The sequence below is a fragment of the Macaca thibetana genome, chromosome 10 (genome assembly GCF_024542745.1).
Source record: "Macaca thibetana thibetana isolate TM-01 chromosome 10, ASM2454274v1, whole genome shotgun sequence".
Taxonomy (NCBI): Eukaryota; Metazoa; Chordata; class Mammalia; order Primates; family Cercopithecidae; genus Macaca; species Macaca thibetana.
In genome coordinates, this window is record NC_065587.1 from 71,815,955 (window position 1) to 71,829,782 (window position 13,828).

Consider the following 13,828-nt stretch of genomic DNA (forward strand, 5'->3'; position numbering starts at 1 on the left):
CTCCCGGGTTCAAGTGATTCTCCTGCCTCAGCCTCCTGAGTAGCTGAGACTACAGGCATGCACCACCACACCCAGCTAATTTGTTAATTTTTAGTAGAGAAGGGGTTTTACCATGTTGGCCAGATGGTCTCAATCTCTTGACCTCATGATCCGCCTGCCTCAGCCTCCCAAAGTGTTGGGATTACAGGAGTGAGCCACCATACTCGGCTCACACACAGATTTCTACAGAAATGATGATTCCATGAAGGATTATGAGAAGATGAGGAAGGCTGGTATCTTTCAGAGTGCAAAGTAATTTTGGAATATAAAGAATTTCTTGGCCGGGTGACAGAGTGAGAGTCTGTCCTAAAAATACAAAAATCAGCCAGGCGTGTTGGTACGCACCCGTAGTCCCAGCTATTCCAGAGGGTGAGGCATGAGAATTGCTTGAACCCGGGAGGCAGAGATTGAAGTGAGCTGAGATCACACCACTGCACTCTACCCTGTGTGACACAGTGAAACTCCATCTCGAAGGAAGGAAGGAAGGAATGAAGGAATGAGGGAAGGAGGGAAGGAGGGAAGGAGGGAAGGAGGGAAGGAGGGAAGGAGGGAGGGAGGGACGGAGGGAGGGAGGGAGGGAAGGAAGGAAGGAAGGAAGGAAGGAAGGAAGGAAAGAAGGAAAGAAGCAAGGAAGGAAGGAAGGAAAGAAGCAACGAAGGAAGGAGGGAAGGAAGGAAGGAGGGAAAGAGGGAGGGAGGGAGAGAAGGAAGGAAGGAAGGAAGGAGGGAAGGAAGGAAGGAAGGAATTCTTTGGGTTGAATTACACAGAAGTTTGTCACTGATCTGTGTTCTCGAAGTAAGAAATATGAAGATGGAGGCTAAGAAATCATTTCTCTTGATATTATAAATAAGCAATTAACAAATACCTTGGGAAAAATAAGAATACAATAGAAGTGAGGAGTGTGACTTTCAATATTACATTCTAAAAGATGGATTTCCCTCATCTGTGCACTCTCTCTGGAACGCACAGCTGCCACACAGGGCACTGCCCTATGGAGAGGCCCATGTGGCAAAGAACTGAAGGCAGCCTTTGGCCAGCAGCCAACCAGCAAGTGAGGCCTCAGTCCAACAATGCATCAACGAGCTGAATCTTGCAACAATCATGCGGGTGAGACTAGAAGTAAATGCTTCCCCAGTTGATCCTTGAGATGACCACAGCCTCGGCCACCAGTTTGATGGCAGCCATGGGAGACCCTGAAGCAGAGAATTCAGCCAAGTTATGCTGGGATTTGTGGCCCACAGAAGTTATGAGACAATGAATGTTTGTTGCTGTAAGCCAGTAAGTTTTGGGGTAATTTATTACCTAGCAATAGATAACCAATACTTCTTTAACATGATAAAAACATCTATCTCAGGCCAGGCGCAGTGGCTCATGTCTGTAATCCCAGCACTTTGGGAGGCCAAGGTGGGTGAATCACCTGAGGTCGAGTTCAAGACCAACCTGGTGAAACCCTGTCTCTACTAAATATACAAAAAATTAGCCAGTGTGGTGGTACATGCCTGTAATCCCAGCTACTCGGGAGGCTGAGGCAGGAGAATTGCTTGAAGCTGGGAGGCGGAGGTTGCAGTGAGCCGAGATCGCACCATTGCACTCCAGCCTGGGTAACAGAGTGAGACTCCATCTCAACAACAACAAAAAAGGCCGGGCGCGGTGGCTCAAGCCTGTAATCCCAGCACTTTGGGAGGCCGAGACGGGCGGATCACGAGGTCAGGAGATCGAGACCATCCTGGTTAACACGGTGAAACCCCGTCTCTACTAAAAAATACAAAAAATTAGCCGGGCGCGGTGGTGGGCGCCTGTAGTCCCAGCTACTCGGGAGGCTGAGGCAGGAGAATAGCGTGAACCCAGGAGGCGGAGCTTGCAGTGAGCTGAGATCCGGCCACTGCACTCCAGCCCGGGCGACAGAGAGAGACTCTGTCTCAAAAAAAAAAAAAAAACAACAACAAAAAAACATCTATCTCAGCCTAAGATCCAACATCTGGCTTACGCTGAGGCATTCACACTGAACACATTCAGCTGCAGAGGTCACTCAGTGAACCAGGGCTACTCACCTCAGGTGACAGCAGCATCACTGGCCCCAGAAATCACTGGCAACGCCCCAGGGAAGAGGCAGGAAGCCAGGATCCTTAAATCTCATACTCAACAATGTTGTAGGCTGGGCGCAGTGGCTCACAGAACCCAGCACTTTAGGAGGCCGACGCAGGCAGATCACGAGGTTAACAGATCGAGACCATCCTGGGCACCATGGTGAAACCCCTTCTCTACTAAAAATACAAAAATTAGCTGGGCCTGCTGGCATGCGCCTGTAATCCCAGCTACTCCAGAGGCTGAGGCAGGAGAAGTTCTTGAACCTGGGAGGCGGAGGTTGCAGTAAGCCGACATCATGCCACTGCACTCCAGTCTGGTGACAGAGCAAGACTCCATCTCAAAAAAAAAAATAGAAGCCGGGCGCAGTGGCTCATGCCTGTAATCCCAGCACTTTAGGAGGCCAAGGAAGGTGGATCACAAGGTCAGGAGACCGAGACCATCCTGGCTAACATGGTGAAACCTCGTCTCTACTAAAAATACAAAAAATTAGCCGGGCATGGTGGCGGGCACCTGTAGTCCCAGCTTCTCGGGAGGCTGAGGCAGGAGAATGGCAAGAACCCAGAAGGTGGAGTTTGCAGTGAGCCGAGATCATACCACTGCACTCCAGCCTGGACAACAGAGCGAGACTCCATCTCAAAAAAAAAAAAAAGAATGTTGCAATTTTACCTGGTGGATCCTGCCAAATGCAATAAAGAAGAAAAACAGAAAAAACAACAGAAAAGAAACACAAAGAAAATGTTGTAATTTGTCCACACATTTACTGAGTACACCTTCTTCAGTGTGGCTTTTCTCTTCAGTAACCCTCTCCTGAAAGGAAGGCCCACAAACCTAGTCCTTTTTCCTTTTCTGTGTCCTCATGCCACAAGGGCGGAGGGGGGCGCGGAGAACCTCCATGCAATGTATCCTTGTACCTCTGTGACAGAAACAACACCAAGAGGAGCCCACTGACGCATGAGTAACACAAAGAAGGCACCAGAAGACATACTCTGCTTTGAGGGACTGGCATCTCTCCTCCCAGCAGCTCTGACCAGAGGCTTCAAACCTAGGAAAAACTGTTGACCAGGCCAGGGCACATAAAGGGACCCCAAAGAAGGCAATAGTGCCCATGGGACCATCACCAGCAGAGGAGCGAAACATGCAGACTGAAGCTTCGGAACAGACGAGAACAGATGAGAACAGACGAGAACACATGGAACCCCTCTAAGGCTCCAGGTTGTCCCTAATCTGAAGACAAAGCTGAGGGGCCCCAGGATGGGAAATGGGAAGGAGGCAGCACAGGTACAGCCTTGGGAATGTAAACTGGCCAAGCACAAAGCAAAGGGCAGCAGAGCGAGAGCTCTTGGGAAGGAGATGGATGAGCCCGGCCACAGACACAGGATGCTGAATTACCTGTCGAGCAGTCCATGTGTGTCAGGCTGGGTTCATTGGTGGCTTTCATTTTCTTAGCAGTGTGCTCTGAGGTAGTGGGTAAGACCAAAGGGCTTGTGGCAGAAAAACCGGAAGCATTTATACCAAGGTTACTGTCTGGGACATGTTCAGCCTGCTCTATCTTCCTTTTCTGAGAGGGCAGAACAATGGAAGAAGGGATCACTGCCAATGCCGTCTGTGCTCTCCCAAGCAGGTGGCAGCCAGGGATAGAGTGCTGGAGCAGGAAATGGTCAATCCGGGCCTTGAGGGAGGGGTGAGGCAGGGGCTGAGAGTGTGGAGTAAAAGCTACCCCCGTGAAAGGGTCACTGGGCACTCGGCCCCATGTGGCTTCACTGCGGTTACACTTCTCCAGCGTGCTCTGGTCGATGACCTTGCCTGAGGGCAGCAGCACGGGACAAGGCATGATCTCCAGGGTGATGGGATCCAGGAACTCCTCAGGCACATCCTGAATGATCTCGGCCAGCTTCTGCAGGCTGGAGGGGGCCTGCTGGCTCTCAGACTGGTCCCCGGGGTCACAGTCACTTTCCATGGGCAAGGTTGGGGCCTGCAGAGCCACATCCTGAGGCAGGTTCTCTGAGGCGACCAGCAGGATGCTGTCTATCACCTCCTGGGAGCAGGTCTTGGCCGGCTGACCCCACACTTCCAACCGCTTGATACAAGGGATACCGCCGCCTGTCACATGGGTGATACAGATCCTTAGGTGGGCCACATGGCTAAGGGAAAGAGCCCCTTTATTCCAGAGCTCCTGGGCCACAACAGCAGGGGAGGGGAGTGTGGCTTCCATCGGGCCAAAAGGGGGCCTGGCCTTGAAGCCCCTGTGGCTAAACACCACTTGGCTCTGGTTTTTCAGTAAGACTTTGCCTACCAAGGTGAACGCCTCCTTGTCTGGGACAGATGGCTCAGCTGGGCCCAGGGTCCGGCACTGCGGAGTATTCCAAGACACTCTGCTAGATGAGGCAGATGTGTACATTTCCAGGCCGGTGACGTTCTGACCTCCCCCAGCTGTGAGGTCTATGTTGATCCTACAGATTTCCACATTAAAGGGAAATGAAACTGTCACATAGACTGGTGGTTTAATGAAATACTCTGTCCTGAAACCATGACTTCTCTTTGTGAGATCTTCAGAGATGAGATTTTCTACTTCATAACCATCAGCTGATATCTAGATTTAATAAAAAAAAGCAAGATACAATGATCCAAATGAAGACAATTTGTCGCTTGTAAGAAAACGCTTAAGCCTGAGGTTCCTCGTTTTAAAATTTCCTCTATTAAACTGAATTGTCCCAGATTTTTCTGCACGCACCCAAGATCAGATCAAAGGCCAAGGGCAACCATGTCCCCAAGTATTGCCCAACCTTAAAAATACAAGCAACTTAGCTGGGTATGTTGGCACACACCTGTAGTTCCAGCTACTTGGGAGGCTGAGACAGGAGGATCCCATTAGCCCAGGAGTTAGATACGCCTGGGCAACATAGCAAGACCCCGTGTCCCTCACCTCCTTGCCCTCCCCTCCACCAAAAAAAAGCAAGCAACAAAATCCTGCCCAATCCAAACAAAACTCCCTTCAAAACAGTATCTGGGGAGAGAACTGCGGGAGAGAGAAAGTATTTCTACCTTTGCTATGACTTTGACAAGACTTGAGATTGATCATCAAAGAACAAAGAGCACAGTGAAGAGGACCCTGCACAAAATGAGTCACAGCTCACCTCCTCATGGCGCTGTGTGATTCCAGAGGTGAGCCTGCCCCATGCTTACCTAAATACCATCTGATGGAATCTAAAGTAACAAGGGCAAAAGTGCTGTAAGCCTGAATCAAATCCACACACATAAGGCAGGAAATGATGAAACACATGACAAAGATAGCATATATTTATGTATATATATTTGTTTTGTTTACCTTGTTGCAGTGAATTCTTGGTCTGAACTGTGGGAGGCAAAGATTTATTACCATCTTTGTGGCTGAGAGGATAGCTTCCAAGCATCAGAAGCAGCCTTAAATAAGAAATAAAACTAAGTATTAGAAAATGTAAAATTCAATTCTAAACTTTCAGACGTTGATTCTTAAGAGAATCAAACAGGATAGCAACAAAAACTTGAACACACACGCTCTCAACAGTCTATACTCACTTTCCTTATATCCTATACATGATGTTGGGGAGAAATCAGTCACTGAAAAATTATAGAGAAGACTTCTCTGGCAGGCTCAACAGGTTAGCAAAGACCTGCCAGTTCTCTGGCCAACAGCTGCTCCAAAGATCCAATGGAGGCAAGGCCCATCAGCTGTGCTGGGGGTCGCCACAGGAAGGGAGTGGCAAAAGTAGCTGAGCTCAGAGAAAGGACAGAGTGTTCAGAATGGAAAGGGTCACAAAAATAATTGCAGTGGTGGTAAGCATCCTTGTCATTTAATACTTGTCAATGCAATTATGTTTTCTTATTAAAATGAAAATAATGAGTCAAACACATCATTAAGAAATAGAAAATTTATTAGAGGCCGGGTGTGGTGGCTCATGCCTGTAATCCCAACAATTTGGGAGGCTGAGGTGGTAGGACTGCTTGAGCCCAGAAGTTCAACACCAGCCTGGGAAACATAGCTGGTCTTGTTGTAGAGACCCCATCTCTACAACAAAAAGTTGTAGGGGTCTTGCTATGTCTGATAGGCACCTGTAGTCACAACTATTTGGGAGGCTGAGGTGGGAGGATCACTTGAGCTCAGGAGTTCAAAGCTGCAATGAGCTATGATCACACCACTGCATTCCAGCCTAGGTGACAGAGTGAGGCCCTGTCTCAAAGGAAAAAACAAAAGAAGAGGCCGGGCGCGGTGGCTCACGCCTATAATCCCAGCACTTTGGGAGGCCGAGGCGGGCGGATCACAAGGTCAGGAGATCGAGACCATCCTGGCTAACACAGTGAAACCCCGTCTTTACTAAAAATGCAAAAAATTAGCTGGGCGTGGCAGCGGGCACCTGTAGTCCCAGCTACTTGGGAGGCTGAGGCAGGAGAATGGCATGAACCCGGGAGGCGGAGCTTGCAGTGAGCCAAGATCCCGCCACTGCACTCCAGCCTGGGCGACTAAGCGAGACTCCGTCTCACAAAAAAAAAAAAAAAAAAAAAAGGAAAGAAAAGAAGAAAAAAAGAAAGGAAGAACAGAAGGAAGGAAGGAAGTTGGGAGGGACAGAAAGAAAGAAAAAGAGAAAGAGGGAGGGAGGGAGGAAGGAAGGGAGGGAGGGAAGAGAGAGAAGGAAGGATGAGAGAGAGGGAGGGAAGAGAGAGAGAGAGAGGGAGGGAAGAGAGAGGAGGAGGGAAGAGAGAGAGGGAGGGAAGAGAGAGACGGAGGGAAGAGAGAGAGGTAGGGAAGAGAGAGAGGGAGGGAAGAGAGGGAGGGAGGGAAGAGAGGGAGGGAGGGAAGAGAGAGGGAGGGTGGGAAGAAAGGAAGGAAAAGAAAGAAATTATTAGGGTTGAAAAGCACCTTAAAAGGACATCTAGGCTGGGCGCGGTGGCTCATACCTGTAATCCCAGCACTTTGGGAGACCAAGGCAGGCAGATCACCTGAGGTCAGGAGTTCAAAAGCAGCCTGGCCAACATGGGGAAACTCCATCTCTACTAAAAATACAAAAAGCAGCTGGGCACAGTGGCGGGCACCTGTCATCCCAGCTACTTGGGAGGCTGAGGCAGGAGAATCACTTGAACCCGGGAGGTGGAGGTTGCAGTGAGCCGAGATTGTGCTACCGCACTCCAGCCTGGGCAACAAGAGCAAAACACCGCCTCAAAAAAAAAAAAAAAAAAAAAAGGACATCTAATGATCTAATGCAAGCAGTCATTTTAATGGCCAATTCCAATGGCTTCTGGTAACTCCGCAGAGAAGCAGGGAAGCCACTGAAAACACCACTCCCAGTGGCAGACCTCTCCAGTGGAACTCAACTCCTTGTGAGGCCAGCGAGCCATTTATGCTTTTCTCCCTGACAGTCATGGCCATGAAAAATTCTGTTAGCCCAACAGGGACAGGGTCACCCTCTGGGCCCCTTTTGTTGTCATAATCAGTAGGAGCCACTTGCAGGAGCCAGGCATACTGAGCGTCCTGCAACATTTGAGTGGATAGTTGCTGCACAGTGAAGATCTGTCATGGGCCTTGTAAATGTATATTACCTCAGCTTAGCCCCTAACTCAGTTTTACATATAAACACAAAGTATTTTTAAACATGGTTTTCATATATGCTAAATTTCCTAGGATGGGAACTTCCACGTAAGCCAAAGGAAGGTCATACTTGGTTTTGTTCAGACCTTTACAAAGAGATGCCCACCATTTCTGAAAATCACATCACTGAGAGCAAAGCTCTCCACCTCAGCCAGTCTGCATTTGTAGCAGTCTGCATTCCACATGCTCCTGCATGATGGTAAAAGCTTCTGAATATTTCTTTATGCCTTCTAATATGGTCACACCCAAACATTTATACATGAGAATAAATTTTATTATCATACCTAAAATTTTTTCCTTTACAGTACTGTTAGGGCATTCTGTGTGTGGTGGGGGAAGGGTGTGTATGTGTGTGTGGACCTACACACATTAGCATGTGTACATAAGTAGGTTATACTATTTGGCTTTAAGTTCATCGTGATAGAAGTAACATGAATCTCATGGGGTAGAGAGCCCCTGGCCTAAAGTCTCCTGCTCTTTGTGAGCCTGTGTTGAAACTCCTAGTGCTTCCCACTTTGAGGCACACACACCTTTGCTTTGCCAGAGAATTTTAGAATATGGCCTGGAATCCACATGGACTAAAGTTTCTACAATTCTTTTTCTGAAAGATTATATTAACAATGTCTCCAGGCTTCTGATACCTTTCGTGTTCTCCACAATAAGTAAAAATGAATGACGTATCTGATGCATTGTGTCTGCAAATATCCTCAGAACCCCTACAGTTATTTCTTTTAAGGCAGGACACCAGAACTCATTTAGAGCAGCATTTCCCCCAGCTTCCCTGCCCAACTAGCACAGTAGCTTCCTGTCAGTTTGTTTTAAAAGTAAAATTAAGCCATTCACTTTAATTGAATATAGAACCATTAAAATAAATATACAGCCAAACCAACGAAATAAAATGTTCCTCCTTGGAAAAGCAAGCCTAGGATGCCAAAGGAAAGCAGATAATACGCTACTGACATAGATGATGACACTAGAGACAGGCAAAAGCAGAATGGCGCTGGCCGCCAGCAGATGGCTGAGGTTAGGGGGCTCTAGGACTTGACAGGGTTTTATTTTCACTGTCCCAGGCAGTTCCCTCTTCCCCTCTTGGCCCTGACAGACAGTCAAGAAAAAACAAAGCCAGGCAGAGTGGCTCACATCTATAAACCGAACACTTTGGAAGGCTAAGGTGAGAGGATCACATGAGCCCAGGAGTTTGAGATCAGCCTGGGCAACACAGCAAGACCCCGTCTCTACAAAAAAATAAAAAGATTAGTTAGGTGTGGTGGTGCACACTTCTAGTCCTAGCTACTTGGGAGGCGGAGGCAAGAGGTTCACTTGAGGCCAGGAGTGCAAGGTTACACTGAGTTATGACTGTGCTACTACTGTACTCCAGCCTGAGTGCCAGTGAGACCCTGTCTCAAAAAATAAAATAAATTAAAATAAAATAAGAGTTCTTCTAGACTAAAATGTGGCTATTATGCTCTAAGATACAGAGATGTGGAAACCTTGACTGCCCTTTCCAACATGTGTTAGATCAGACCTGAAGTTAAGGAAAATCTTGGTATGCCCTTAGCTACTTCTTCCCACCTCTGTGTGGAAGTGAGTCAGCCTTCTGTTCAAGCATCTCAGCTCATGAGGCTTCTCCACCTGCCTCAGGGACTGTCAACTACCCCAGTCAACTACAAAAGCATATGGACCTAACCCTGACCAAACACAGACTACCTGCTCTCCACAGCACTCATCAAAATGTAAGTTGAGGGAACATTTACAGAACAGAGTTCATTCCAGCCCCTGTTACACACTCCTTGGTGCTGGTCTAAGTGGCTTTTCTTGCCTCTTGCCTGGCACTCCTCGTGGCTGCTGCAGATCTTATCCCACACACCACTATCTGACAGATTTCTTAGCAGTTTTGATCCTCACCAGCTGCAAAAATAAATGTAACACATTGATAAAAATTCAGTGGCCAACTTGTGAAGATTCATAGGACACCACGGTAGCAGAACATATCAGGTGAGAACCATAATCTCTAAAATATACCACTCCATTGAGCTGACCCTCAGACCAGTGCACCAGCCTATCCTCATGTTCATCCCAGCCACAACCATCACCAACCTCACCACCCCCTGCAAATACTCTTCACAAAGCTGCTCACTGGCACTGTGTGACAAGGAACTTCAATAAGAAACAGCTCTATAAAGTCAGTTACTGTTTTGTTTAGTGGACCAAATGATCATTGTCTGTTCTATATGGTATCCTCTCTTGGAGACCCATAAGAAAATTTTCTCTTTGGTCTCAGTACTAGAAGAGTTGTTTATCGCAAGCAATTCAATATTTTATGGTATGAAGATGGATCACATTCCTTCTTGACTCTGGCTGCTAGAAAGCTCCGAATAAAATCTGTGGCCCATCCCTCACATTTCTTCCTGCCTGAATTATTTATTTTTGTGTAATAGAGTACAATATGAAAGGTAGCTTAAAATAATTTTGGAACGACGTGGGGTATAAATAGGCTGGGCACAGGGGCTCATACCTATGATCCAAGTACTCTGGGAGACCAAGGCAGGAGGACTGCTTAAGGCCAGAAATTTGAGACCAGCCTGGGCAACAAAGTGAGATGCCACTTCTACAAAAAAAAAATTTTTTTTTTTTGAGACGGAGTCTCGCACGTAGCCCAGGCTGGAGTGCAGTAGCAAGATCTCGGCTCACTGCAAGCTCCGCCTCCCGGGTTCACGCCATTCTCCTGCCTCAGCCTCCTGAGTAGCTGGGACTACAGGCGCCCGCCACCACGCCCAGCTAATTTTTTGTATTTTTAGTAGAGACGGGGTTTCACTGCATTAGCCAGGATGGTCTCGATCTCCTGACCTCGTGATCCGCCTGTCTTGGCCTCCCAAAGTGCTGGGATTACAGGCGTGAGTCACCGTGCCCAGCCTACAAAAAATTTTAAAAATATTAGCTGGGCATGGTGCAATGTGTCCATAGTCCCAGCTACTCAGGAGTATGGCTTGACCCCAGGAGTTTGAGGCTACAGTGAGCTATGATCATACCACTGTACTCCAGAGTGAGATCCTGTCTCCAAAAAAAAAAAAAAAAAAAAAGAGGGTGGAGCAGAGGGCATAAATAATTCTCCTTTTGGGAGACATTTAGGCTGTTTACATTTTTTTTTTTTTTTTTTTTTTTTTTTTTTTTAGATGGAGTCTCGCTCTGTTGCCCAGGCTGGAGTGCGGTGGCTACTCACAGGCGCCATCACAGTGCACCACAGTCTCAAATTCCTGAGCTCAAGCAATCCTCCTGCTTGAGTGCCCCAAGTACCTGGAACTACATGTATGGGTCACCAAACCCAACTTGTTTGCAACTTTTTACTACTACATTAAGATAAGAATCTTAAGTAGATTTTTGTCATTTTTTTTCCCTTTGGTCTTAGTACAATTTTGACTTTTTAACTTAAGGGGTCCTACATATTTCTAGTTAAGGTTGCTATTTATGAAAGGTTCTTCTTAACCCATTAATTTTTCTAACTGGTCATTGCTATATAGGAAAGCTTTTCACTTTGGTATCTTTATTATATGTTCAGCTGTCTTATTGAACTCTTATTGATTTTAACACATTTTCAGTTTGTTTGTGTTTTTTTTTTCCAATCCTATTATCTTGATAATAATGAGAATTCCTTTCACAAAATGGTAACTCTTATTTCTGTCTCTCATTTTACTGCATTAATTAGAACTTCCGGAATTACACAAAAAGTAAGACAGTTGCCATCCTCGTTTGTGCCCATTAGAAAATGCCTCTTTGGGCTTGGTGCGGTGGCTTACACCTGTAATCCCAGCACTTTGGGAGGCCGAGGCGGGCAGATCACAAGGTCAGGAGTTCAAGACCAGCCTGGCCAATATGATAAACTCAGTCTCTATGAAAAATACAAAAATTATCCAGGCATGGTGGTGCGAGCCTGTAGCCCCAGTTACTCTGGAGGCTGAGGCAGAAGAATCGCTCGAACCCAGGAAACAGAGGTTGCAGTGAGCCGAGATCATGCCACTGCATTCCAACCTGGGCAACAGAGTAAGATTCCATCTCAAAAAAAAAAAAGAAAAAAAGAAAAAGAAAATGTCTCTCTTTGAACATAATGTTGACCGTTTTTTTTTGTTTTTTTTTTTTTTTTTTGAGACGGAGTTTTGCTCTGTCGCCCAGGCTGGAGTGCAGTGGCCGGATCTCAACTCACTGCAAGCTCTGCCTCCCGGGTTTACGCCATTCTCCTGCCTCAGCCTCCCGAGTAGCTGGGACTACAGGCGTCCGCCACCACGCCCGGCTAGTTTTTCTGTATTTTTTTTTTTTTTTTTTTTTTTTTTTTTTTGAGACGGAGTCTCACTCTGTCACCCAGGCTGGAGTGCAGTGGCGCGATCTCGGCTCACTGCAAGCTCCGCCTCCCGGGTTTACGCCATTCTCCTGCCTCAGCCTCCCGAGTAGCTGGGACTACAGGCGCCCGCCACCACGCCCGGCTAGTTTTTCTGTATTTTTTTTTTTTTTTTTTTTTTTTTTTTTTTTTGAGACGGAGTCTCACTCTGTCACCCAGGCTGGAGTGCAGTGGCGCGATCTCGGCTCACTGCAAGCTCCGCCTCCCGGGTTCACGCCATTCTCCCGCCTCAGCCTCCGAGTAGCTGGGACTACAGGCGCCCGCCACCACGCCCGGCTAGTTTTTTGTATTTTTAGTAGAGACGGGGTTTCACCATGTTAGCCAGGATGGTCTCGATCTCCTGACCTCGTGATCCACCCGCCTCGGCCTCCCAAAGTGCTGGGATTACAGGCTTGAGCCACCGCGCCCGGCCGTTTTTTTGTATTTTTTTAGTAGAGACGGGGTTTCACCATGTTAGCCAGGATGGTCTCGATCTCCTGACCTCGTGATCCACCCGTCTCGGCCTCCCAAAGTGCTGGGATTACAGGCTTGAGCCACTGTGCCCGGCCTAAATGTTGATTGTTAATTGAAATATCATCTTTATGTTAATAAAGCATTCTAATTTTCATATTTTTGAAAGTCAGGAGTATGCTCTGAATTCTGATTTTTCTCTATATATTGTCTTTTATTATTTATCTTATCTGACAGACTAATGGGATATATTAACACATTTTTCTAATTTTAAACCATCCTTTTTATTCCCAGGAGAGATTCTATTTGGTTGTGGCAAATTATTCTTTAAATGTACTGTACTACTGAATTTATTTTGCTCATATTTAATTTTAGATGGGATATTATTACACATTCATGGAACATTTGCAAGCCCTGTACTAGGCACTGGAGTATAGAGATAAAAATGAAGTGGCAGTGAAACTATTCTGTATTACACTGTAATGGTAGATACATGACATTATACATTTCAAAACCTATATATTCAAAATCTATAATTCAAAACCTATAGAATTATACAACACAGGCTGGGCATGGTGGCTCAAACCTATAATCCCAGCACTTTGGGAGGCAAAGGTGGGCAAAGAACTTGAGGTCAGGAGTTCGAGATCAGACTGTCAACATGATGAAACCCCATCTCTACTAAAGATACAAAATTAGCCGGGCAAGGTGGTGGGTGGCTGTAATCCCAGCTGCTGGGGAGGCTGAGGCAGAAGAATCGCTTGAACATGGGAGGCAGAGGTTGACTGAGCCAAGATCGAGCCACTGCACTCCAGCCTGGGCAATAGAGTGAGACACTGTCTCAAAAAAAAAAAAAAAAAGGTTGGGCGTGGTGGCTCACATCTGTAATCCCAGCACTTTGGGAGGCCAAGGCATGAGGATCACTTGAGGCCAGGAGTTTGAGACCAGCCTTGCCAACATGGCAAAACCCCGATGCTACTAAAAATACAAAAATTAGCCGGGCATGGTTGCGCATGCCTGTAATCCCAGCTACTCTGAAGGCTGAGGCAGGAGAATCACTTGAGCGCAGGAGGCAGAGGCTGCAGTGAGCCGAGATCGTGCCACTGCACTCCAGCCTAGGCGGCAGAGCGAGACCCTGTCTCAAAACAAAACAAAAACAAAAACAAAACACAAAGAATTATACAGCACAAAGAATGAAACTTAAAGTATAAACTTAATAATAATTTATCAATATTGGCTCA

At 46.9% G+C, this 13,828-nt stretch overlaps 3 protein-coding genes across 5 annotated transcripts in view; 1 reads left to right on the top strand and 2 right to left on the bottom strand.

The window, feature by feature from the left end:
• FASTKD5 (FAST kinase domains 5) overlaps positions 1 to 13,828 on the bottom strand; it is a 488,950-nt gene that overhangs the window by 446,091 nt on the left and 29,031 nt on the right. The gene's annotated exons all lie outside the window — the stretch shown is intronic.
• ITPA (inosine triphosphatase) overlaps positions 1 to 13,828 on the top strand; it is a 182,923-nt gene that overhangs the window by 70,010 nt on the left and 99,085 nt on the right. The window lies entirely within an intron of this gene.
• The window catches only part of UBOX5 (U-box domain containing 5), a 53,882-nt gene that overhangs the window by 11,016 nt on the left and 29,038 nt on the right, over positions 1 to 13,828 (bottom strand). For all 3 annotated transcript variants that reach the window (XM_050745684.1, XM_050745682.1, XM_050745683.1), the window contains exons 2-3: positions 5,453 to 5,547; positions 3,517 to 4,717 (exon numbers count right to left, since the gene is read on the bottom strand). In XM_050745684.1, coding sequence (XP_050601641.1) covers positions 3,517 to 4,717; positions 5,453 to 5,506 — 1,255 coding nt within the window. In that variant the 5' untranslated portion in view covers positions 5,507 to 5,547. The remainder of the gene's footprint in view (positions 1 to 3,516; positions 4,718 to 5,452; positions 5,548 to 13,828) is intronic.